Source organism: Lissotriton helveticus, chromosome 7 (genome assembly GCF_964261635.1).
Source record: "Lissotriton helveticus chromosome 7, aLisHel1.1, whole genome shotgun sequence".
In the NCBI taxonomy this organism is placed as follows: Eukaryota; Metazoa; Chordata; class Amphibia; order Caudata; family Salamandridae; genus Lissotriton; species Lissotriton helveticus.
The window spans coordinates 1,504,389,226-1,504,413,636 of NC_136068.1; the positions used below are offsets into that span (position 1 = coordinate 1,504,389,226).

General features: G+C 45.3%; 1 protein-coding gene across 5 annotated transcripts in view; it reads right to left on the reverse strand.

The window, feature by feature from the left end:
- Positions 1–446: 446 nt before the first annotated feature.
- The window catches only part of SPHK2 (sphingosine kinase 2), a 298,281-nt gene continuing 274,316 nt past the window's right edge, over positions 447–24,411 (reverse strand). For 4 of the 5 annotated variants that reach the window (XM_078654941.1, XM_078654940.1, XM_078654939.1 and 1 more), the window contains one exon: positions 5,051–7,441. In XM_078654941.1, coding sequence (XP_078511067.1) covers positions 6,424–7,441 — 1,018 coding nt within the window. In that variant the 3' untranslated portion in view covers positions 5,051–6,423. Of the gene's footprint in view, positions 7,442–24,411 lie in introns of all 5 variants that reach the window. The other variant, XM_078654942.1, reaches the window with a different exon arrangement.

Sequence of the window (24,411 nt, forward strand, 5' to 3'; positions counted from 1 at the left end):
CACTAGAGCTAGGGTGAACATGAAACTATGCCTAAATATTTGGAGATTCCTCTTAAAGAATGGACAGGGTTTCCTTCATGCATTTACAAATCAGTATAGTTTACTAATTGCATATAGGGGCTCTCGTCAAAAGATATGCTCCGGGCAGAACAGTTCAACAATCTTCTTGAGAGGAATTGAGATCATCGTATAAGCTAGGATAAATATCATGTTCTAGGCAGGTTGTGTTTAAAACTCAGGAAAAATCAATGTCCTACTGAATTACAATTACATGTAAGGGACCTTGCTATAAACAAGCTGCTTGAGAAACGCAGACACTATTGGGCGAAGTCTACAAAAACCAAGGTTGCTGAACAAGGACATGTTTCGAATTGAGGAAAATGGTGGACTAGACCTGAATGTTTTACAGTGAAACAGTTTGAAATACTGGCACAGTAAAAAATAAGACCTCTTTGCAAATGTTTTAATGGCTTGTAAACAAAACTCAGTGTTTTCTCTTTCAGAACAAGGTAAAAAGCAAGAAAGGTGTTCCTCTTCAAAAGACGTTCCCTGAAAAGCGTCGAAATAAAAAAAAAATAATGAATGCTACACAAGTCAAAATATACTATTTGGTCCAAACACAAGCTACATTGTTCAATTATATTCCAGGCTGGGAACCTGGTTACGAAGGTAATGCATTAAATCTGACATAAACACAACAACATTTTGTACAGAAATCAAAAGCTGGTAAAGCAAGTACAAGATTTCTGGCAACTATAAACAATTTACTCATCGTCTAGTATGTTTTAGGATGCCGAGTTCTTTTCAATGCACAGTTATCTTCTACTGATATATAATAGACAGAAAGGCATTTCAATCGTTAAGTTAACAAAATCTCCTGATCACAAAAACAAGGAAATCCTGGTACAACATCCAGATCAACACAAGATGCCTAGAGGTGCAAGCATATATTAAATAACTCATTTATATGCCTAAGAAACTGATATTTAAATAGGTTTAAGGAAGCTTTGCTTGTGCCGCAGGAGTGCTTTTCACGGTCTCAATAATGGAATTAATTAATCCTCAGCACTTAAGGGGGTTTAAAAACATGAATACATGCATTCTCCCTGCTGAAAGTGTAGTCAGGCCTCACTAATGAATGAATACCCTCTACTGACTCAAGAATAAACTTCCATCTTATACTGAAAGAGTTGTGTTGCATTTCTGTGCTAATTATTTTTTGCGAGCATGTCTTTGGTGCAAACATTTGTTTTTTATACAAAAAATAGCAACATTCAGTTTTACTAAAAATGCCCCACGACCACTTTTTGGACAGACGATGGAAAATGAAACACTTTCTACTCAAAAAAAAGTTGCTGTATTTCAATCTATTGCTGAGGTTCACTGCATGATTGGCTATGGCTTTTCTTGCAGACACCTAATATTACTTTAAAAATTCAGATAAAAATAGGCGTACTGAATTTACAACAGGTTTGATGTTAGAAATGAGCTGATATTACATAGGAAGACTGCATACATTAAACACAGAATTATCTGCTCCTCACATCACAGGGAAACACAACCAAAAGAAAAGTCTCTCCCATTTAGCCACATTGAAAGTTGCCACACCTAATGTCCGAAGAAGGGAATAAGTGGCTCGGATAGCATTTTCTGGACAAAGGTATGGCATATTTTGTAAGGCAGTTATCTCAAAACCTGAGCAGCACATATGTTGCTTTTAGTCTGACTGTTATACTCGGTTCGTGGATGTAGAAGTAATTGGTTTAATTTCTTTAGTTACACGACTACATAGAAACATCAGCAAGAAGTCACTATCATCCTTTTTTGCATAGTATTAACTTTGGAACTCCCTACAAGCAAAGATCATGACCACTGCCAACCCTGATTTCCTTTCACTTTTTGTTGTCAAAGGCTAATGTGACACAGACAACTGACAAGGCCAATAGAGAGACATATAAATATGAACTAATTCTCTACTACCATTTCCTAGTCAAAAAGTAATATTACTTTTCTATTCTCTTCATTCAGTAGTCAAACTACTAAAATCATTATTTTATCAGTGCAAACAAAAATATATATAGACAGTGTCTTTCCTGACTTGGAGGGAGTCATCACTCATTCTGCTGGCTTCTCCACCCACCCACCCACCTCTTGTTGACCAACTTTGAAACCAGTATGTGTGGTCTACAGCTTACCATGAGCAGGAGGAAGGACATGAACGCTATCGACTGACCCATAAAGGTAGTTTTGTCTACACCTTCCACAACCGTAAACCTAAGCACGGTTTTGCAATTCAATTACTGAGGTGAATAGGCCTATTAAAAAATAAAATTTTGCTAAGAGGTTGGTGCCACAGAAAGGTATGAAAATCCCTTTAGTTGAAGAAGTCTGAAAATGTCCCACTTACCCCTTGGACTGATGGTCCCAAACAAACATGCTATAGATTTATGCTCGAGAACAAACCTAGTAAAATTATTCCTTCTAGCACTAACCTGGTCTATGCCCCATCTGACAATACCACCTAATGATAGTTCCTAATTCCCAGCCATCTTAGTTTTCTTTCCCTCCCTGATATAACTATTTTATCAACGTCCCCAGACACTAGGCAAGCTGCTAAAATGAGTATTTGCAATGTTTCATTTTGGTGTCGGATATTGGCTTGGTTTATTTTTTAAAGTTAGCAAGTGTTCCCGGTCAACAGACTCTTGAGAGAGTAAAGGTCATTATCAGGCATACTTTTGCCAAATCAAAGCCATAGATATTTCATTACACTAAGTTAGATGAAACAACAGGTCTTTGTAGTAGACGTTCTTCCTTGGAAAAGCGACGCTCTAATCCTCAAAAGAAGTGTGAGCAGAATGTGGCTAGTGTATACAATACCTATATGGAGTTTTCTAAAAATGTGTAGTCGAGACATACTTGCAGGCTTTATGACCTACTGCTAGGCGGAGGATTAAAGTCATTCAATGGGAGCAATCTACACGCCTCTGGACTTGTCTTTTGGACCATTTGACATGGTTCAGGTTACATTTGGACTACGTAGCACTAAACCAAACTTGCCTCTTGTGTAGCTCTTTGCACACCCAGGCAAGATGTCAAGCCTTAAAAAACACACAGAGCAGAAAGCAGAGTGTGATTTGTGAACCTCCCTAAAAGAAGACGATCCAGAAGGAGGAGGAGGTACAATCAATTTTCAGTGGCCCTGGTTACACTGGTGGCCTGTTGCTAAATATCCAAGAGAACTGCAACACATGACGATTCAAGTATGACTAACCAGGAAAATGTCACTTGTCTAAACACACTCTGAGGGCAAGGATTTCATCCAAACACTGGCTAAAATTAATCTCCGATTTAGAAAGCACAGCGGTGAATGGGTCACAATTTAGTCTAGTGTTTTGGAGATGGAGGGGAGATTAGAGATCGGTAACTACATCATATGTATGCATGTTCCCCATTAAGAACTCTTTGGAAAGGGGAGGAAACAGCCACTATCCTTTTAATAGTTCCTTTAATGTTCTTCACCATTCACTTCAGGACAGGGGAGGGTGCTAAGTGGCTGCAAGTAGAAGAGAGGACTGCTTAGTAGGAGTGGATTTTAATTAACTTTTAAGTTCTTTTTAATAAAGAACGTATTAGTTATTGCAAAGTATACCAAGCACATGGATGAAGGAATATGATTTTCCATCAGGTTTGTTTCCACACTGCAACCACTTTTCCTAGTAGTGCCTACTAACTATTCAATACAAACTGAACAGCTGTGCTCAAGAGGCTGATAATGAAATCCCAAATAGAGCTGTCACAATACCACCATTTATCTCAACAACAACAAAAAAAACTATTTAAATTGAAAAGCAAAATTCTAGGTGGGGAGGGGGGACAGACCAATATACCGGAGGCATATTTGTGTCTCATAGCGGTAACAGTGAAGCACCACATAAATATTCACCTCCTCTTGGAAACGTTTGACTGGATCAGCTTGGTGCTTCTGCTTTATATTGGAGTACTCACCCCAACTGAAGGTAGGCTACATGATCGGGCATTTAAAGGACTCGGTGTAGGTCTACAATGGAGGATCTAGGCATATTAAGGCGGTTCTAATACAAATGGTGGCGACCAGAGAACCTTTTGTGGGGCCCAGGTAATGTGCAATGATCAAAGCAGTCTGAAAAGGTCAGCAAGCTCAGAATGACAAACCATTCACAAGGACTTCAAACTGCTGCTAAAACTTGCAGAAACGTTTAAGTATAAAATATGGTCAACGTATGCTCTAATGCTTAGAATTACCTAGAGCTGGCTGATGCAGCTTTGGTAGGAACTGGGCTATAAAGAGTATCTTCAAATCTCAAAGGCAATTCAGGGTGTTTTCAACTTGCTATAAAATATAGGGCAGCTGGGGAAAGACTGAGATATTCCAGTGTAATCAGCTGTGTAATAGGTAACTATGAGCCCAGCAGCTGTAATCAACTGATCTGCAAGACACCGCATCAACAAAAGCCCTCAATTGCACAAAGTCTCAAGTCCATCGTGGCTCCTTCCTATCCACAATGGTATCTCATTCACTGACGTGTCACACTGCGCGATAAGTACATGCCAGCACAAATTCTTCTTGTAACACTAAACATCGTAGGTAGTGCATCTTGGAACACACAGACTGGCAAGAAAGCAACCTCAGATACTAGGCCTTCAGTCATGTTGCAAGCTTTGGAGTGCATGCATTCCCATCGTTCCTGTCCCTACAGCGGGAGCAGTGGGAACCCACGTGTCTCGGTGGTTCCAGAACCCGTTTGAGCCACATCTGGTCAACATCTGCAGGAGAAAATTTCCATGGCTCTGCCCCACCTATCACGGAACATACGTGCTTGGAGGTTTGCACAATTGGCTTTCATGGATATTTGGGGTTCAAGGTTTGCAAATGATTTTTTTAATCCAATGCTTTTGTAACAAATACATTCGTGCAGTGTGTGCCCAAGGATAAAACCATGCACATAGTGCCAAAGCGCAAGAAAAATGATGAAGTGCACACAATATTTTGGCTCTAATACTACTGTTGCCTCAAACATGAACTTTAATATTTTGTAGAGTTGAATATCAGCAAAACCTCATTTCGTGTATTCTATGACATGTGAGTGATCGCAGTTCCATAGGCAGGTCTCAGGACAGATTTCCATGCCATTCTTCTCCCGTTTGCGGCATCTCACTAAGTGGGTGATTTTACGTGCATGTCCAAGTTAGCCAGAACAAGAGAAGCTTGCTGAAGTGTAGAACTGGAAGCTTCTAATTTTCATAGCAAAAAGACAAGGGAAATGTGGGCCACTCTGACAGAAATACCACTGAGTATTGCCACCATACTGTTTGTTCTCCCCTACTCTCCTTGAAATATTCTTCAGAGGCGGCACACGTGCCAGATCATTTTGTCGCGTGACTGCAAGTGCCTTCATTGTTTAACACTCGGGTCACACCACTGACGCGAAAAGTGTGTAGAACAAAACGAAAAAAAATATCTGAGAAGCAGGCCTTCTCCAGCGCACAATCCACTCTGACTTCCAACAACAAAAATCGCAAGTATATGTATATATTAATTTCGATCGCTGAGAGTATAGCTCAAAACGATAAACATACAAAGAACACATACATTAAAAAAAGACCAAAACAGATTATTTCCTCAGTGCATATTTAGAAATCAATAAATAAAGCCTTCAGTTGCATGGGTACTCTCGAAAAACTGATCGTTTTTCTGGACCTGAGTTAAAGAGCAGAGATTAACAAGAACACAAACACTCTAACTTGATTCTTCCCACCCTTTAGTTACCACTCTTCTGGTCTCAACTTCCTGTTGTATCTCTTGGGTCTCCTAACAATGCCCATGTCAGGATCCATGGATGACTGTCAAACCCATCTCACTTAAAATGTGTGTTTTTGCTAGACTTACTACATTTCTGGGCGCTTTTTTAATTAACAGATTGCGGAGGGCAGAAGATTTGCTTTACCATGAGAAACAAACTCGGGATGCTCCTACCACCCACACAACTTTTCAAGAGGCAGAGGATACATGCCCTTTCTCTTGAGATTCTGTAATCATTTTTAAGTCAATAAGAGAGCTCTATTACTTCTTCAGAATACACCCATTATTTCCATTTTCTCTACTCAACCCCTCACCCCTGTATCCCTAGCAACTTTGCCATCCTCCCTCCCTACTACCTCTTAATCTGTACTGACTGTACAGAGAATTGCACATGACCAGTTATAGGCAGGGCAACGAACCAGGCTTTGTTCTAAAGGCACCATAAACAATAGATATGAGGTTCTCATTCAAATGCACCCTGCAACTCACCCCCATATTCTAAAAGGGGCATAATGGAAATTGCAAACTCTGTAGCGTTCACTCAGGGAATTACAACAATACGGTGAGGCAGGTGAAATGTTCTATAGAGGACTGGATCTTGCTCCCCGATCTCCAGTGATGAGATTGCTCAGACTGCCATGTATCTGTGCCTGGATTGGTCCATACTCCACTCGCTCTCCATCCACAGTCACGGTGCCCTTACGAGTCAGGGGTTCAAGGCGAAAGGCTCGCACATGGAATTGGTGAAGGTGAGGACAGTCAAGTTGTAAGTGTGTCCCTTTCTCCATGGCAAGGAATAGACGCACCAGGGCTGCTCGCGTGATTCCTGCCTTCACAAAGAAGAGGTGGATTAGGCCGTCATTGAAGTAGGCAGAGGGGGCTGTGAACAGGTCTGCCCCTAGGTGGCTCTGGTAAAGTGCAAGCATTAGAATAAAGTCACCCTCCACAGTCACCCAGTTCTTGGGCACTGGTTGGCTCAGAGGAACCAGAAGGTCATCTGGTGGGCCATGCACATGCCGAACAGGAGATGGCTCTCCTGCTCCATGCAACATGTGGTTTTGTGGTGCGAGGTCATCAGGCACAGAGTCAAAAGGGAAGCTGGATGACTGTAAGGCATTCAGGGGGCTGGGGGAGGGGGAGGTTTCAAAGCTGGGGAGTTCATTTGTATCCAGTATGGACGAACCACGCTTTAATAGAATGTTGCGCTCCTCGCACAGACCCATGTCTGAGATAGTGCGGTGAAGTGGTGATCGTGGAAAAGATGACAGGCTACCATTGGGTGCTAGGGTGATACTTCTTGAAATGGAGCGATGGAGATGACTCTCAAGCACAGGCAGGTAAGAGAGTCGTCCCCGATAAGTACGCAAGGATGCTAGACGAACCATGGTGCCCATTGTGAAGCGAGCAGAGCCCATATGTCTGTATTTTTCACTCTCGATGTCCACATCAGCAATAAAGCCCCAGGCCACACTGAGGAAGGAAAAGCAGCGTGTGCCAGAACATATTGTCACTGAAACCAGGTCCATGGGTGTGATGATGCTGCGACACAACAGCAAAGTGCAGTTCAGCAGCAACTCGGATCCCATTGCCTGCTCAAACCTGTTGGAAAGGAAAAAGAGAGGAAATTTTCAAAGAGGGCACTGAAATAGTACATACTAAAGACATTAATGTAAAATATGTTAGTCTCTTTAAATTCCTTTACCCTTTTTTTCTAAGCACAGTTCCCTTCAACCCGTTCGTTATGAAATTATCATCTTCTTGTAGGAATTTGTAAAATATCCAGTCTCCTTTTAGGCATTCCAATTAGAAACTATAACAAACAACTGGATAGTCAAGGCACAATAAACCGCACCACCCAATAACCTAGTCCATACACATATTGCCCACCTCCAAGGGTCGGTCAACTGCCCCAGATCCAAAATCAAATGCAATTCCAAATAATGGAGAGGCAACAACAGAGATGAGCATTATATATTCACAAATAAGTTATGGCTTCAAAAAAGTACTCCAGAGATTTTCGACTTGTTGCAGTAAATAAAAATAAAAAAATATCTTCTGAAGGTTAGGGAAAAGCACAGGCTTACAACCAACACATTTCAATCTCAGAAAAATCAAGTTTAATCGGGCTTAAAAAACAATCCGTAAAGTTCAAATTAGGTCTTTGTCATAATATTTCTCGCTTGTCTCATGTACATTCAAACAGGGTAATTCACGACATTTTGAATTTCAGTCATGTTCCGTGTTCATGGCCTCGTGCACTATGTTCTGTCGGCTCTGAATGATTTGCAATCACAGACTCAACCCACTTCCTTGAGCAATAACAGCAGAACCGTTTGCTATGATCACTTTGTAGAGACCTCTCTAGCAGATCCAGTTATGAGCACAGCCCATTCCAGCCCCTGCATAGTCCAACTCCGTAGACAAATGGGTATTTACATTTTGTCTACAAAATGCATTTTAAAAACAATTGAAGCCCTTATTGTAAGGGCGCGATTTCGTCCAGCCTGATAACTACGGGTTGAAATGATCAGGTCTGCCTCGGGTCCCAAAAATTCTGAGCCCGGGGAAACCGGATCTGTTTTCACAGCAGCAGCAGCCACTGAAGGCAGCAGCACAGCCTGGACCCTGCCCAAACTGTGAGCAGTATGGGGAGCATAACCCCCATCCCGACAGGTTGAAGCTTGCCCTAAACACACTTAACTCATAGCGCAATCCACCAAGTCTCGGAGACCGAATAAGGGAAAAAACAACTGGCCCAGTTATTCCATATTGCATGGGAGAAAATTTGTGACTGCCGGAATTTGGTACAGACACCAGCAGGAGTAGGCGATTTGGACCCTCTAGAACCCACGCACCAAATTGTGACAATGTTGTAATGAGGGCCTAAGTAGGTGGGGTTACAAGTGTTAAGAGGAATGTAAAAAATATACAACTTTATAAACTGTGCTGCAAGACACAAGTGACTTGGGAAGATAGGCATTTGCAATGCAATGGGTCACGCATTCTTGAGTGCTAGAGAAGTTGACATTGTACATTACAATGTCTTTTACCTATGTGTTTTGGTTTGGAGTGTAGTGGATGTATGAACAGAGGCGTAGCGATAACACTGTCTCGAGGACTGAGAATGAGGAATTACCACTGGGCAAAGAGAAGCAGCTAGCAGAACTGTGTGGAGGACTTAGATTGAGGAATTAGCAATGGCACAAGAGAAGCAGCTAGTACCACTGCATAGAGGATTAAGAATGAGCAACCACCACTGGGATGAGACACGCCGCTGCAGCACTGTCTCGAGGAGTTCAAATGAGGACTTACCACTGGGAACAGAGACGCAGCTGCAGCACTTCCTAGAGGACTTAGAATAAGGAATTTCCTACAGTATCAGAGTAGCAGCACTGTTTTGAGGATTTAGAATGTGGAATTACCACTGGGACCCGAGAAACAGCTAGCAGCACTGCCTAGAGGAGATGAGGAATTACTGACAGGACCGGAGAAACTGCTAGCAGCGATGTCTAGATGACTTAGAATGAGAAATTACAAACGGGACTAGAGAAGCAGCTAGTAGCACTGATTAGAGGACTAAAATGAGGAATTACTACGGAAATGAGAAGCAGCTGCAGCACTGTCTTGAGAACTAAGAATGAGGAATTTCAACTGAGACCAGAGAAGCAGCTAGCAGCACTGTCTCCATTGGTTTAAGTGTGCAGCCCGCTGTGGGAGAACGGGTCAGTGCTTAATTTGTTCACCCACATTTATTTTGAAGAGAAGTGCACTTAATTTTCATTATCAAACTTGAAACCAGAGAACATGGGAAATGAAAGGGAGAAAGGAGGAGGAAATTATAGGAAAGCAGTGACAAATAGTGAACGCATGGATAAAGAACTTGCAAGAGTTGGAAAAAAATATAGGAGGTGTATCGTGGTGGAATTAGGAGGCATGAGGTTGAATGAAAGCTAGCCAACAGTGATATTCAGAAGCTCACAGAATTTACTAGTATGAGCAGTGGGCTCATAAAAAAAGTTGGGCACCTGCACTTGTGTTTTTGTTTTTACAAAGCACTAGGTGGTGTGCGGTGTGGGGAGGCCTTGAGGAATCGTGGATTTTCAGTGAAGGCTACCCTAAACATGTGGGGATGATTCCAATCTCTGTGATGAAAATGGTACGGGGCACTGAGTAATGATGGTTGATCTCATATCCCATTATCAGTAGTAATATTCCTTTTATTTTGGTACTGGAATTGAATGGGAACCAGCCGGATTCTGGTAGCTATTTCTGAGCCAGTCCAAAGACTCTCCCTGAAAGTGACCTAATTCTCTGTGGTGACACATGGGCACATTAGCGGGTTCACACTCTTCGATTTCACTTCAGCAGGAAAAGTTTCAATATTTAGGTGGGCATAGCCCTGCTGTTAACGGCACATTTGAAGGAAAATCACTAATATATTGTGTCCATGTAGCTGTTAGAAGTCAAATGAAGCAGAGATGAAACCTTTCATTCAGATTCTGCAACAAGCAATAGTACACTCCGGTGTCACTTCACAAGTTTCCAAAAGGTCACAAGTTTCCAAAAGTTAAAGTGAGATTTCAGTGTTTTTGAGCTAAACTAGCTGTATTGTTAAGAATGTGTAGTTTATAGGAATGTCAGGTGCGTCAACCGGTGTGTAATTACAATCAAATATGTAGCACATTAATCAAAGCAAAAGTTTTCGAGACTCAATAATTAGGATTTATCACTATTCAGCTGCTTACAGTTTTATCAACCTTAAAGAGGAAAAATGTAGTGAAAACATGCAAGAATTCAAAATGACACCATGTTACATGCAGATGTTTTCAGTGAGTTTTTTTATCACTGAAGCAAGCTATCTGATTATAACTTGGTGTGCCGGCTAACTATCTCTGAAACAACAGTTTTAACCCACTGACCCACCTTATACAAGAGTGAAATGCTGTCTAAAAATAATAAAAAGTAAGAAAATCTTTGAAAAAGCTTTAGTGGCCAAAATACGGGCTACTAGTGTCTGTGCATCACAAAGCACCCAGACCCTTGTGATGAAGACAGAAGCCATCTGATACACGTACCCACACAGAAAGCTAGCATGTGAAATCAGTGTGGTGTGGAATTAAACGCTTCAGCGCACAGGTGGAAAAAAAACTTAGTTAAAAGTTTAGCCCATCATTTAATCTTTCCTCTTTGAGAAATTATTTTCTTTGTGCACTTTGCCCTTTTGTTAGGTCTCGGACCTAAAGGCTGCGCTTGCACAGTCTGGGGTCGGAGAATTAATGTTCTTTAGTAGCGCTTTGGATCCCGCCTCCCTGCCCTGTCTCTCCTCCATTGGCTGGCTTCCTAAACGGAGGCCAGCCATTGGAGGAGAGAGCCATCCCTCCAAAGAAGCTCTGTCTTTTTCGGATTTGGGGGCGTAGGTTTTGCTGTTCTTTAGACAGTGACGTAGTCTGTCACTCAGAACCACAAAACCACGCCCTCAATTCCGAAAAATTCAGAAGCTTGCGGCCGCCATTTTTTGGTTTGTGGTTGTTCTCTTCGGTTGGCAATACAAGGCGCGGTGTCGGAGAGCAAGCAGAGGACAGGCCTGTAATCTGTTTTTATAAAAGTTCATGTTATGCCATATTCTGCACCCGTGCGTCTAAGGATAGGTTTGCGGCGTGGGCGGGGGCTTGGGGCAGTGCAGCGCTCGAAGGGTTGGCCTTTCCTCTTTCTTTCAGTGGGTTTGCGGCCGCCATTGTTGCCCGGAACAGCCTCGTTTCTTTATCCCTCTACTCATTTTCGTGGCGGAGGCTGCAGATTCCTTCCTCCTCCCGTTGCCCTGCAGCATGAGAGACAAGAAGAGCCCTACCAGGTGAGATGGCGTTTTCATGTTAGGAGCTATTTAAATCGGAACACTCGAAGTTTCATTAAATTCTTATTTCACGTTAGGAGCTATTTAAATCGGAACACTCGAAGTTTCATTATATTCTTATGCTTACTGTAGACTTCTGCTAAAGTACTGTGTTGATTTTTTGTGCGCATTGCGATTCAAGTGCCAATAAAGATTTTTTTGCAAAAAAATATAAAAGATATTTAAGCCCCCGTGTAAAATTAATTTCACAAAAGGGCACAGTCGCGCCACAACAGCACCACTGACCCTTTTTGTGAAGCGCGCTCTAGTTTTCCTTTTATGCGGCCTTGTGTAGAGCTCAGCCGCCGAGAGAGAGGTCCCGGGGGCATTGGTCGAAGGATGGGACAGGGTAGTGAAGCCCGCACTGCAGTGAAGTGCATCGGCGCCTGACCTACTAAACTCTAAAGTGTCATTGCTGCTCAATCACGGTACAACAAGGCCGCACACGGCCAGAGCGGGAGTTCGTCTCTCCGTTGGTGCCACACAATCAATGCTTTGAAATGTGCACGGCCACGGAGGGAGTTCGACCTCTCCGTTGGTGCCACATAATCAATGCTTTGAAATGTGAGGCTTGCAACTGCCTTTATAGCAAACAACACATCCATAAACAATGTTTTTTTTAGCACTTAAAATTGTTTCTGCAAAGTCCCGAACACTGCCTGCTCTTTCTTGGCTCCCAGTACAGCTTCTCGTTATTCGAGCCCACGCAAGCCCCTTTGTAGACCAAAAAGTCTTTCGATTAAGTGTCTGCACTTCAGGCGTTTTGTACAGATCTGCTGTCGCCCAGCCTCGGCTCGCGGGGGTACGGCCCGGCCCCTGCACTTTGATTGGTACAGTAATGTTATTGCCCCTTGGTGATCAGCACAGCCCCCTCACTGCCATTAGGGTCAGAACGCGACACTCAAAGAAACACTATTTCCTGTTCTGTCGTTTAAGGAGTCGTAGCGCTTCCCTTGCGAGTTCAGTCAAAAAGCCACAGATGCGCTGGACTCTTTTTCTGGGGGTTCGGGTGGGTACAGATGATAAGAAAACCCTTTTAACAGGCAGGCACACACCTTACACACAGCTGCGAATGACTCAAAGACAGCACACGGGAGAGAGGAGACGCTGCCACTGTACAGAGCAGAGGGCAGAGCAAGGCCATTGCAGGGGGCCTGGCGGGGGGATGCAATAGTGATTGCTTAGAGGCGATAGGGGTGCACAGCTCAGCTGCAAAGAAGTGCAGGGGGTCCTGCAGCTTCACTGCTAACACTTGCAGGGGCAACAGCATCATTTCAGAGATGCAGGGTCGAGTTAGGACGACCAACTGCATCCAGGTATATACAGACACTGCTTCCAGTCCCGGGCTACTAAGTGATAGCCTACTGCATTTTTGGTGCTGTAGTCTCGCTTTGCTTCCTTAAAAACTAGTGCACATCTGAAATCAATGATTTTGTAGGTGACAAGTTCTGGGCTGGAGACACTGTCCCCAACGACCTGGAGGGAGACGGTCACCGTAGGCCGAGTGCCACCAGTAGAGAAGTTCTGAGGCAGGGAGCACCCGTTTGTGGGAAGATGAAGAGGTGTATCAGCAGAGAAACTCTAATGCAAGAGGCGGACGGCATCACTGCAAAGAGATGCAGGGGCTGGGTAGCATCACTGTAGAAAGATGCAGGGGCTGGGTAGCATCACTGTAGAAAGATGCAGGGGCTGGGTAGCATCACTGTAGAAAGATGCAGGGGCTGGGTAGCATCACTGTAGAAAGATGCAGGGGCTGAGTAGCATCACTGTAGAGAGATGCAGGGGCTGTGTAGCATCACAAATGGAAGAAGGGATGTACAGAGGCTTCAATTGAAAGGTTTAACAAAAAAATGCTTTAGTGAGTATTGGAGTATTTCATAAAGAGAAAAAAAAGCTTTTTAAATGAGAAGATATGTAACTCATTATTGAATAACCTTCAAAGGATGTTAAAAGCTCAGAACGCACCAACTCATTCATCTGGGCCCTGGATATCCCCAAAGGAAAGTAACCTTTTTATTTTATAATAAAATTGAAGAAAATTGTGGTGTCTTTGGAATGCCATTTTTTGCTTGCTCTTTGAAGCTCTCTGGTATTTTTGATCCGGTGTCGCCCCTCTGCTTTTGACAGCATGTTAAAAGTCGAGTCAAGTGGTTGTTTTGGTGAACTGTGATCCGGATTTCAGCACTTCAAATCCCAGTCCGGGCCTCTGTTTCCCCTTAAAGCCCCATTAACTAGCTTGGGCCTTGCCTGTTCGCTGTGGTGCCCTGGTCCTTCCTCACCTCCTGTTTGGGCTTTTGGGAATGTGTTTGGAGGAGATCACATTACAAAAGGCGCTGCAGCCTCTGAGGGATTCCTCTAACCCAAGGCCTGCTCCCAAGTGACAGCAGGCTCTCTCGATAGAGACAGGCCAAAGCGGGCCCTCCAACTCCCAGGGGGGCTCCCCTCCCGCCGTCCGTGTCTTTTTCCCGCCCCCTCCCGCTGATGAGGTTGCCGCTCTCGTTTCTCTTGTGCCTGGAGAGTTTGGCGGTGTATCAGGAAACTGTTGCCTTTTATGCCAGGTCCATGATGGGCAGTGGAACAAGCGCTAATGAGCCTGGGATAGATTGTTCTGGTTTCTCCTGACAGCTTATGTGTGCTGATCAGCGGCATGAGAGGTAAGTGCCGGTCTTGGGGTGAGAGGTATTTGTAGCATGTTTGTTTGTTGCTTATTGTTAGTATGCATTCCACATCACTCTCAAACACACTACCTCACAACTTTACTCTCTCTCTATCTCACTAGCGCATTCTCTCTCTATCTCACTACCTCACTATCTATTTCTATCTCACTATCTCACTCTCACTATATCACGACTCACTCCCTCAAAAATTCACTACATCACTCTCTCACTAACTCACTCTCTATTTCACTACCTCACAACTTCACTCTCTCTCTAACTCACTACCTCACTCTCTCTCTATCTCACTAAGTAACTTTCACTCTCTCTTTCACTACCTCACTCTCTCTATCTCACTACCTCACAAACTCACTCACCGTTTCTATCTCACTACCTCAGAACATCCCTCTCCCTCACTACCTCACTCTTTCACTACCTCACTCTATGTCTCTCACTACCTCACTCTCTACCTCTCTCTCACTACATAACTCTCTCTACCTCACTACTCCACTCTATCTCACTACCTCACTATCTTACAACTTCTCTCTCTCAAAACATCACTACCTAACTCTCTCACTACCTCACTCTCTAGCTCACAACTTCACTCTCTCTCTAACTCACTACCTCAATTACTCTCTATCTCACTACCTCACTCTTTCTATCTCACTTTCACTCTCTTTCACTACCTCTCTCTCTATCTCACTACATCACAACACCACTCTATGCTTGTATCTCACTACCTCACAACATCCCTCTCCCTCACTACCTCACTCTCTATCTCACTACCTCACTCTCTATCTACCTCACTCTCTCACTACCTCACTCTCTCTCTGCCAATGCAATAGGTATCACATATGCAAAAAGAAAAGCTAATGCCAATAGAAATGACAATGCCATTTATTTAGGGATACAAAAAAGATAAAAAAATAATGAGCAATACCAATAGCTCTACCTATAATATTGCCGAGACCATTGCATTGTAAATGCTTGTTTTTCCTTTTATTAAAAAGAAGGAAAATCCGAGAGAGGCCAGATGGGGATCACCCCTCCGTATGACCGGGGAGCTGCCTGTCTGTAAGGGAACTCTTCACGACATATCTCCATCTAAGCTAGTGGTTCCCAAATTTGTTCAACCCACGCCTCCCTTGACCCATTGGTCATTGCCCATGGCTCCCCACTGTAATTTTGTTTGGGAAGGTGGAGTGGTGTAAGCCCGGCTTGTGGAGTACTTGCATTTTTCTCCCTGAAAATGATTGGGATGAAGCTGATGCAGGTATAATAATCATATATACAGGGTGATTTGTATTAGTGAGGTGGCTCCTCTAATAAAATATTCCTAGTTACACTTCTTTGCCCATGCCTTTTTTTTTTTTTAGAGTACCCTCAAACTTTTTTATCCTACTTACAGTGCTAGATAGCACCCCTATGCATGTAGGTCCCATTGCCAGTGTTTACGCGCTTGAAGAATATTTGCATACACTTCCATTGCTACCCATGTCATACGTGCCAACACACCTGTCTCGGTATAAAAGGGGGTGGTGATGGACGGAGCATCAGAACCAATCAAACACTCACACCCAGTCAAAAGATCTGGGTTTGATCAATCACCGTTCTTTAGCCCACTCTGCCACCTCAGTTCAGACATGGCTGTATGCAAATCAGTCTGACCCTGTGCCTCATGGGAACAATCCAGCCCGAACTGCCAAGCCATGCCCTCCCTGGACCGGAAACAAGCTTCCGAGGACCGGTTTCCGGCATTACAGCCGTCTTCAGCCCGGCTTGCTTGAATCCAGTGGCAAAGTGAGCAAGGGACTCACGTCTGAGCATACCCTGCCACACTTATGGCGGCCAAAGCGGTACAAAAGGGGGTGGTGATGGACGGAGCATCAGAACCAATCAAACACTCACACCCAGTCAAAAGATCTGAGTTTGATCCATCACCGTTCTTTAGCCCACTCTGCCACCCCAGTTCAGACATGGCTATATGCAAATCAGTCTGACCCTGTCCAGCCCGAACTGCCAAGCCATGCCCTCCCTGGACCGGAAACAAGCTTCCGAGGACCAGTTTCTGGCATTCCAGCCGTCTTCAGCCCGGCTTGCTTGAATCCAGTGGCAAAGTGAGCAAGGGACTCACGTCTGAGCATACCCTGCCACACTTATGGCGGCCAAAGTGGTGCCACTGGATTCAAGCAAGCCGGGCTGAAGACGGCTGTAATGCCAGAAACCGGTCCTCGGAAGCATGTTTCCGGTCCAGGGAAGGCATGGCTTGGCAATTCTCATCAAAGAGCTGTGTTCTTAAAAAAATGAAAAAGAGTAAGTGAAATGACATGATTGTGAAAGGTTCAAATATATTTATTTAATCATGCAGACCCATGGTACTCTGCCCGGTACGCTGCCCGGTGCGCGTACCGGGCTCTCCCCCCACGAAAATTGAAAAAATATTTTTTTTCCCCCCGCGGGGCCCTTTTATAGCCCCACATCAAACCTAGGGGGTCAGGGGGGTCTAACCTGCCCCCTTATGGTCATTTCCCCCTTTGTTTTTGCCACCTCTTGTGTCTCGATCCTACCGAGACACAAGATGGCGGCCGCTCCGGACTGTTTGGAATGTTGACAGACACCCGAGAGCCAATCAGCTTTCCGCTCGCGTACTCGCGTAGCGAGTCGGGTGCGCTCCCCGGTGCGCGTACCGGGGCGCGCTTATAGATATATATTTTTTTTAACCTAAATTACTCAAAATCCTCTGGAGCACATATCTTGAGACATAGCAAAGGCACATCGGGCTACCAGTCCCTACAGTTTTGCCAAGTTTGGTGGGAATCCATTCAGCCGTTCGGGCTAAAAGTGAGTCCAACCGCCCTATGGAAATTAACATGGAGAAAACACGTTTTGGGACCCCCCTTTTATGTCGGCCCCCGCTTGACGAATCCCCCCCAAACTTTCAGGGAAGGAGCAGAGCGGAGCGGGCCATCTAATTTGAGAAATTCGTGAAAATTCGTCCCTCGGTAGATGCGTGCAGGCCCAGAAGCCGGGGAGTCGAGTTTCGTAACCCCCAGCCGGCGCACGGCGCCTCGCCCGGCACCCCCCGACCGAGGGGCGCCCCGCAGATGGAAGTCGGGTCCACCCTGGACCACACCGGAGGGCACGGGTGTGCCGGGTACCTCCCGACCTCAGTCGCAGAAGGCCGCAGGATCCTCGCAGGGCACCAGGGATAGCGTCCGCCGGCTCTCACCAGGCTGTGGCGGGCGCCATGATGCGGCAGCCGCGCGCGGACAACAGCTCCCTCAGGCTCCGGCACGGTCCCAGCGACCGTGAGCAGGTCACCGGACAGCACTGCAAGGGTCCAGCAACAGAAGCAGCCAAATCAGGCGTGATGGGGAGATCAGGCTGTATTGCAGGGCGATATTGAGTGGGATCGGGCAGGGAGCCTCCGGGACCTGCGACCGATCACGCCGCCATCTTAGCCACGCCCCAGTTGAGCCCGTTTTTTAGGAAATTACGCTTAAAAAACTTTTTTGAATCACCAGAAAGAGAACAAGTGGAAGGTACTGAGAGTGACACAGATTTTAAACTCAAATCAACGTTTGTACCACCGACGCATACAGTTGCACCAGAGATCCTAGCCTTTGAACAAGCTGTGTTCAAGGAAATAGAACAGCTGCAGGAACCGACCCCCTTGAAGAACTTGACCGCTGAGGAGTTTAAGGCTATACAATCCCTGAAAAAGAATAAGGAGATCGTCATCAAAAGTGCGGACAAGGGGGGCGGGATTGTGATCCTCAACAAAAACGACTACGACACTGAGTGTCGAAGACTTTTAAGCAATGTTGACAACTATATTCCACTGGAGGCGGATCCAACCGATGATCTAAGAAGTGAAATTTGTGACCTGGTGTCAACAGCAGAAAAGGATGGCTGGATCTCGAAGAAAGAGGCTGACTTCCTTACGTTGTCAGAGGGACGGGTCCCTTACTTTTACGTGTTACCAAAAACACATAAGAATGTGTTACCCCCCCCCCCCCCCGGACAACCAATTGTCTCGGGTCTAGGATCTCTCCTGGAGCCTCTCACAGTATTGTGACTTTTTCTTAAAACCGATTGTACAATCCACAACCACCTACCTCAAGGACACCAAGAGTTTTCTTTTTCTGCTTAACACAATCTCTTTACCGAATGCTCCGTTTCCTTGTCTCGATGGATATCGAGAGCTTATATACCTGCATCCCGCAGGATGAGACCATTAAAGTGGTCAAGGAAGCACTGGACCAAGCGGTGTGGAATTTCAACACCACCCGGGTTTTTGTAGTTGACTGTGCCACCCTCGCCCTCAAACGTAATTTTTTTGAATACGAAGGCCAACTTTACCTACAAGCAACGGGAACTTCGATGGGCAGCACTTTTGCCCCATCAGTAGCGGGCCTTTACGTTTATGATTTCGAGTCAAAACACATTCTGAATCCTGCGAACCCATACGGCAACAACATCGCCGTATGGCGTCGATACATAGATGATGTGTTTATGATTTGGCAAGGAGACGAACCTACCCTACTCGAGTTCTATGCCTGGATCAACACGTGCGATGACCATTTGAGGTTCACCCATGAACACTCCCGGGATGTACTCACGTTCCTAGACGTTACCATCAAGAGGGAAGGCAACCAACTGGAGACAAAAACCTTTTCAAAACCGACAGCAAAAAACAACTTGTTGCACTTCACCAGTTACCACCCCCGGGCCCTACGGGAGAATCTCCCGTATGGGCAGTATCTAAGAATACGGCGCAACTGTAGCACTCTGTCCACATATAAACAACAGGCGAGTGTGTTGACTAACAAATTGGAGACAAGGGGATACCCGTCGAGGATCCTGAACACCAGCCAAAAGAGAGCACGGAACCAACAAAGGGAGGCTCTGTTGGAAGACAACCCCCCTCTAGAAAGGAGTGAGATCCCCCTAACATGTGTCACTACTTTCAATCCACTATCTAACGCAGTGAGCAAATGCATATCCAGGAACTGGAGAATTATCACCAGTAATAAGGCACATTGGCAAAAACCACTCTTTTCTTATAAAAGGGCCACCAGTTTAAAAGATTCCCTGGTCCATACACGACCAAGAGACAACAAAAGTCACAACCAACCACCGAGCGTTCTCAGCGCTTGGGGGCTACCACCAGTCACGGGTCATCACCCATGCGGTAACTGCAGCATTCGCCATCTGACCTCACATACTAAATTTCTGAACTTAACGGATGGCACACGCTGGGTTCAACGCAGCCACACCAATTGTAACACAACAAACGTGGTATATTTGATCACGTGAAGATGCAAGTTACAATACGTTGGGATGACATCCAGACGTGTCAAAACCAGAATATGCGAGCACCGTAGCAACATTCGTTGCAGAAAGTCAACAACGAAACTCACAACACATTTCTTGCAAACCAACTATACACCTAATGACCTCGAATGGACTATTTTGGAACATCTGGAGGGCGGTTCAGAGTCCTTGCTATTCGAGAAGGAACAGCGTTGGGTGTACCGTCTGGGTACAAATTCAAAAGGCCTCAACGATGAGATACCGTGGGGCAGTGTATTACGCTGATGGGTGTAAACATGAGATTACATTTTTAAATTTCTGAATACCAGCGAGAGCTTTCATGCCCCTAGTTAGGGACCCAGTCGACACCAGGTGGGAAAGGACACATCTAGGTCCGTAGATATATTACTAACTCTGGGTGAGGACCATTTTTACTTCCCCCAAATAGCTATAAATATCCTTGTATACTGCTGCTGGGGATCACACTATCACAGCATTTAAACAGGGGACTAGGTCAATATTCAATCCCTCCTTTCCACTACTGTTCTCTAGCACTACCAAGATGAGGGTCTTGTGCCTTTAGTGCGATACTCCCCTACTAGGGGCCATCTTACTCCTACCCTTACATTGCTTGGCTTGAGAAAAATTGTAACGTCTGAGCGAGGGCCTCAAACCAACGCCCGCCCCCCTCTTTGGCAACCCGAATATTTTATTATTATCATTATTTTTCTGGCCTGTTATTTAATATGCTTTGTGATTTTACTACAATCTGGCAATTAATAATTGGTTCCGGGTTGTGACAAGAACTGGGACTCGAACCCCTTACCCCAGATCTACGAGCACCGAATCGTTGATTCACTCTGTCATTCCCACCACCCACGTGGGAACACCGAACCAATTACGCTGGCCCTCAAACCAATCCTGCCTTTCACTTTAAGACGCGGTGCGTACCTTGGAGCCTCCAACGTCACGTACCCACGAGGGCCGGCCTAACCAATCAGGAGTATTAGACATTTAAACCGGCCGGTCTTACTGTCTCGGCACTTCCGGGAGACAGCCACTGACCGTGTAGGTATACGGAGGGGAGCCGCGGGCGTTGAAGTAAGTTTAACTCCACCCTGCCACCGAGGCGAGCTCTCGCATCGTGATACTATATTTTTTAACGGTCTCCCACCTTTCTTATTATCATTTCTCGTAGAAGAACGCCGCGTGAAGATACCCCACGCTGTCGTTTCCATAGGGGCGTAATCGTGTCCCTTAGGAAGTGAGTCCTTGCAGAAACTTCGAGCACACCCTTTATTGTTTGTTATCTTTCTGTTGCTTGTTTCTCACGCTGTGAGAGGGATTTTTCCTCTTTGTGTGGGTTCATGGTTCCCTAAACATCTAAGGACATACTTGCTAATCCTTTTTTAACACTGTGGCTTATTAACTCTACCGCTCTTCGAATAGAAATCGAGTGGCATATTGCTCGGTCCTAATGAATACCGAGCACTTCCGGACACGGACCCAATTACAGGGACGGTCCTTGTGGCTAATTTAGATGCACCAAATGATGGAATCTAAGGTAGCACCCCAGTACTGGTGGCACACAAAATATGCATGATGGCTAGACCTAGCCAACTGTGAAACCACTGTTGATTAAAACTTCATAAACGAAGAAAGTAACTCTTCTTCTTCATGTTTTTTGTATTTGTGGTCTTGTTTGTCCCTTCTCTCCCACAGGTCATTTTATACATCCCTACCAAATGTGTAGCGTGGTGCTGACGAACAATTTTTTCGTTTATTGACACTGTATATATCTTTTTCACACTTTGAGCCTCTCAGGAGGGTGCGCCTTAGCGCGCGCACACCACCGGAGGACTTTTGATATAGGTCCTGAAGAAAGCTGAGCTACACGCAAACAAACAGCTGAAACATGTAGACTAAATTCCTGTCTTTGACTTAGGATTCCGGTTCCTTAATTAAGAACCTGGGGAGTCCGCTCACTTTGTTTTTAACCAATGCGGGTTGGCCATTATTAATTTTTTTTCTAAAGGCACAACCTTTGCATTTTTTAATTTTCTATACACATTTGCAAAATCACAGTTAGTCACCTCCTAATTTGGGCACTGTTGCACTCACCACATCCTGCTCCGCTGTAACCAGGCGTCGTAGCACGCTGGGGAGACATTCGGTCACCCCAGCGGGGACCCGATGATGAAGCATGTCACCAACTAGTGGTGAGTGAGGGTCCGTCAAAGAAGTAAGGTTCTTTCCCTCCACCCATTATAGGGTGACCAGCAAGCGCCCAGACTTTCTTCCAGTTGAAGATAGTCTTTTGGGCTCACTTAGGGATTTTGAGACTGCCCCGCTGTGTGTTCTGCACACGTGTGAGCATTGATCACGCGTGCGGTGCACAGCGGAGTTTATTTCGTAAACATTTAAACTATCACGTTTTTTATCTTGCTTTTGTATCACAGTCACTCCTTTGTTGTTTATAAAATATTTTGTAAGGCAGTCATCGCAAAACCTGAGCAGCACATATGTTGCTTTTAGTCTGACTGTTGTACTCGGTTCGTGGATGTAGAAGTAATTGGTTTAATTTCTTTAGGTACACGACTACATAGAAACTTCTGCAAGAAGTCACTATCATCCTTTTTTGCATAGTAATCACTTTGGAACTCGATACAAGCAAAGATCATGACCACTGCCAACCCTGATTTCCTTTCACTTTTTGTTGTCAAAGGCCAATGTGACACAGACAACTGACAAGGCCAATAGAGAGACATATAAATATGAACTAATTCTCTACTTCCTTATCCTAGTCAAAAGTGATATTACTTAAATAAAACTATGAGAGGAGCGGGAACCTTAGTGGAAATGTGGCCTGATGGTGAGCATGTGGGTCGCTGCAGAAGCCATAATCAGAGAGCAGAGTCTGGAGATTCTGTAAGGAACTAACAAGGTGAAAGGTGGCATCACAGGCTGAAACCAGGTGCCAGAATCAGACAAGCGATCTGGTGATCGGAGCTTAGCGAGAGCTCAGATGGGACAATGAGGTGAGGCGGGGGCAAGGGATAGGCACTGATGAGAGAGAGTGGGATCCAATGCCTGTGGGAGAAGAAGACGAGGAGAATGGGAGTTCTTGTATAGGGCCCCACACATTGAGGAGATGGATCGCTCCCGGCAGGGCATGGCGTAGCATGTTGAGATGAGTTGAAAGCACCTACTTACATATCATTCCTCGATTCCTAGCTACAAAAAAATTATTTCCACAAGAGGAAGTGTTAACCCGCTCGATGTTGCAAAATGTGTCTGGTTAGTAAGGCAGCCCAGAAAAGGGATCTATCACTTTTCATTATTGGTGCATACTTGAAGAGGGTGCTGGAAATAAAACTATGAGAGGAGCGGGAACCTAAGTGGAAATGTGGCCTGATGGTGAGCATGTGGGTCGCTGCAGAAGCCATAATCAGAGAGCAGAGTCTGGAGATTCTGTAGGGAACAAACAAGGTGAAAGGTGGCATCCCGGGCTGAAACCAGGTGCTGGAATCAGACAAGCGACCTGGTGATTGGAGCCTAGCGAGAGCTCAGATGGGACAATGAGGTGAGGAGGGGGCAAGGGATAGGCACTGGTGAGAGAGAGTGGGATCCAATGACTGGGAGAAAAAGACAAGGAGAATGGGTGTTCTTGTATAGGGCACCGCACATTGAGGAGATGGATCGCTCCCAGCAGGGCACCGCATAGCACGTTGAGATGAGTTGAAAGATAGGGGTAGACTATTTAAATCGGAAGGGTTTGTAAATCAGGGTCAGTCAGAATGTCCCGACCAGCCACGATCGTGCAGGATCAAAGTGCCCAACCAACAGAGCGCGGCGCAACCAATCCAGCGCCATCTGCGACGGGATCAGCGCTGTCACCGACTGCCCTAACCAGGTGAACAGGGGCCGGGGTAGGCCATGCTCAGCACCGGACCAAATAAGGAGACACATTGCAGCACGGTAGCACTTGTAGTTCCGTGCAGGTCATAAAGTTGGATTACGGTGAGCAACGGAAGTCAGGCCACAACATGCAATGCGTGCCATATAGCGCCCTAGAAGTAATTACAGGAAAGCCAGTCTACAGAGCAACGTGGGTTCCCAAAAAAAAGGCGCGCTGCATTTTATAATGGCTTGAGCTAGCATTCACTGAAGCGCGGCGGCCGTGGTAGTGTGAGGGTTGCGAACGAAAGTGAAAGCGCCAGGATGTGTAGCCTCGCACTGAAAGTTAAACAAGAGAGGAAAGCCAGTCTACACAGCAACATGGCAAGCCACGTGGCCGCGAGACGCGCTCTGTGGCGGGTGGGGGAGCAGGAGCAATAAAGGAAAGCCAGGGCGCTGAAAGCTGCCAGCTGCAGGCTCACACGTACTAATTCTCATCGGTATCCACATGGTACACATGCATTAACACCTCGATTCCATGCACTCTGAGAAAAACTAAAACACCAGTATCCACGCCACCAGCATTAACACAGAACCACCGTTTTAAAGCTTGAACAATATATAATTCAGTAGTAATAATGTATATTATTTCTCTCGTACCTGTCCAGGTCACTGACTCCAAACCGCTCTGGGTAGCAGGCTAAAAGCCTTACTTGCTGCACGAACGGGTGACGTCACTAGACGACTGTGCTAGGGTCGCTCGGTTGCCATATTGGATAGGAAATACGTGCTTCCTTAGTGTTTGGACAATC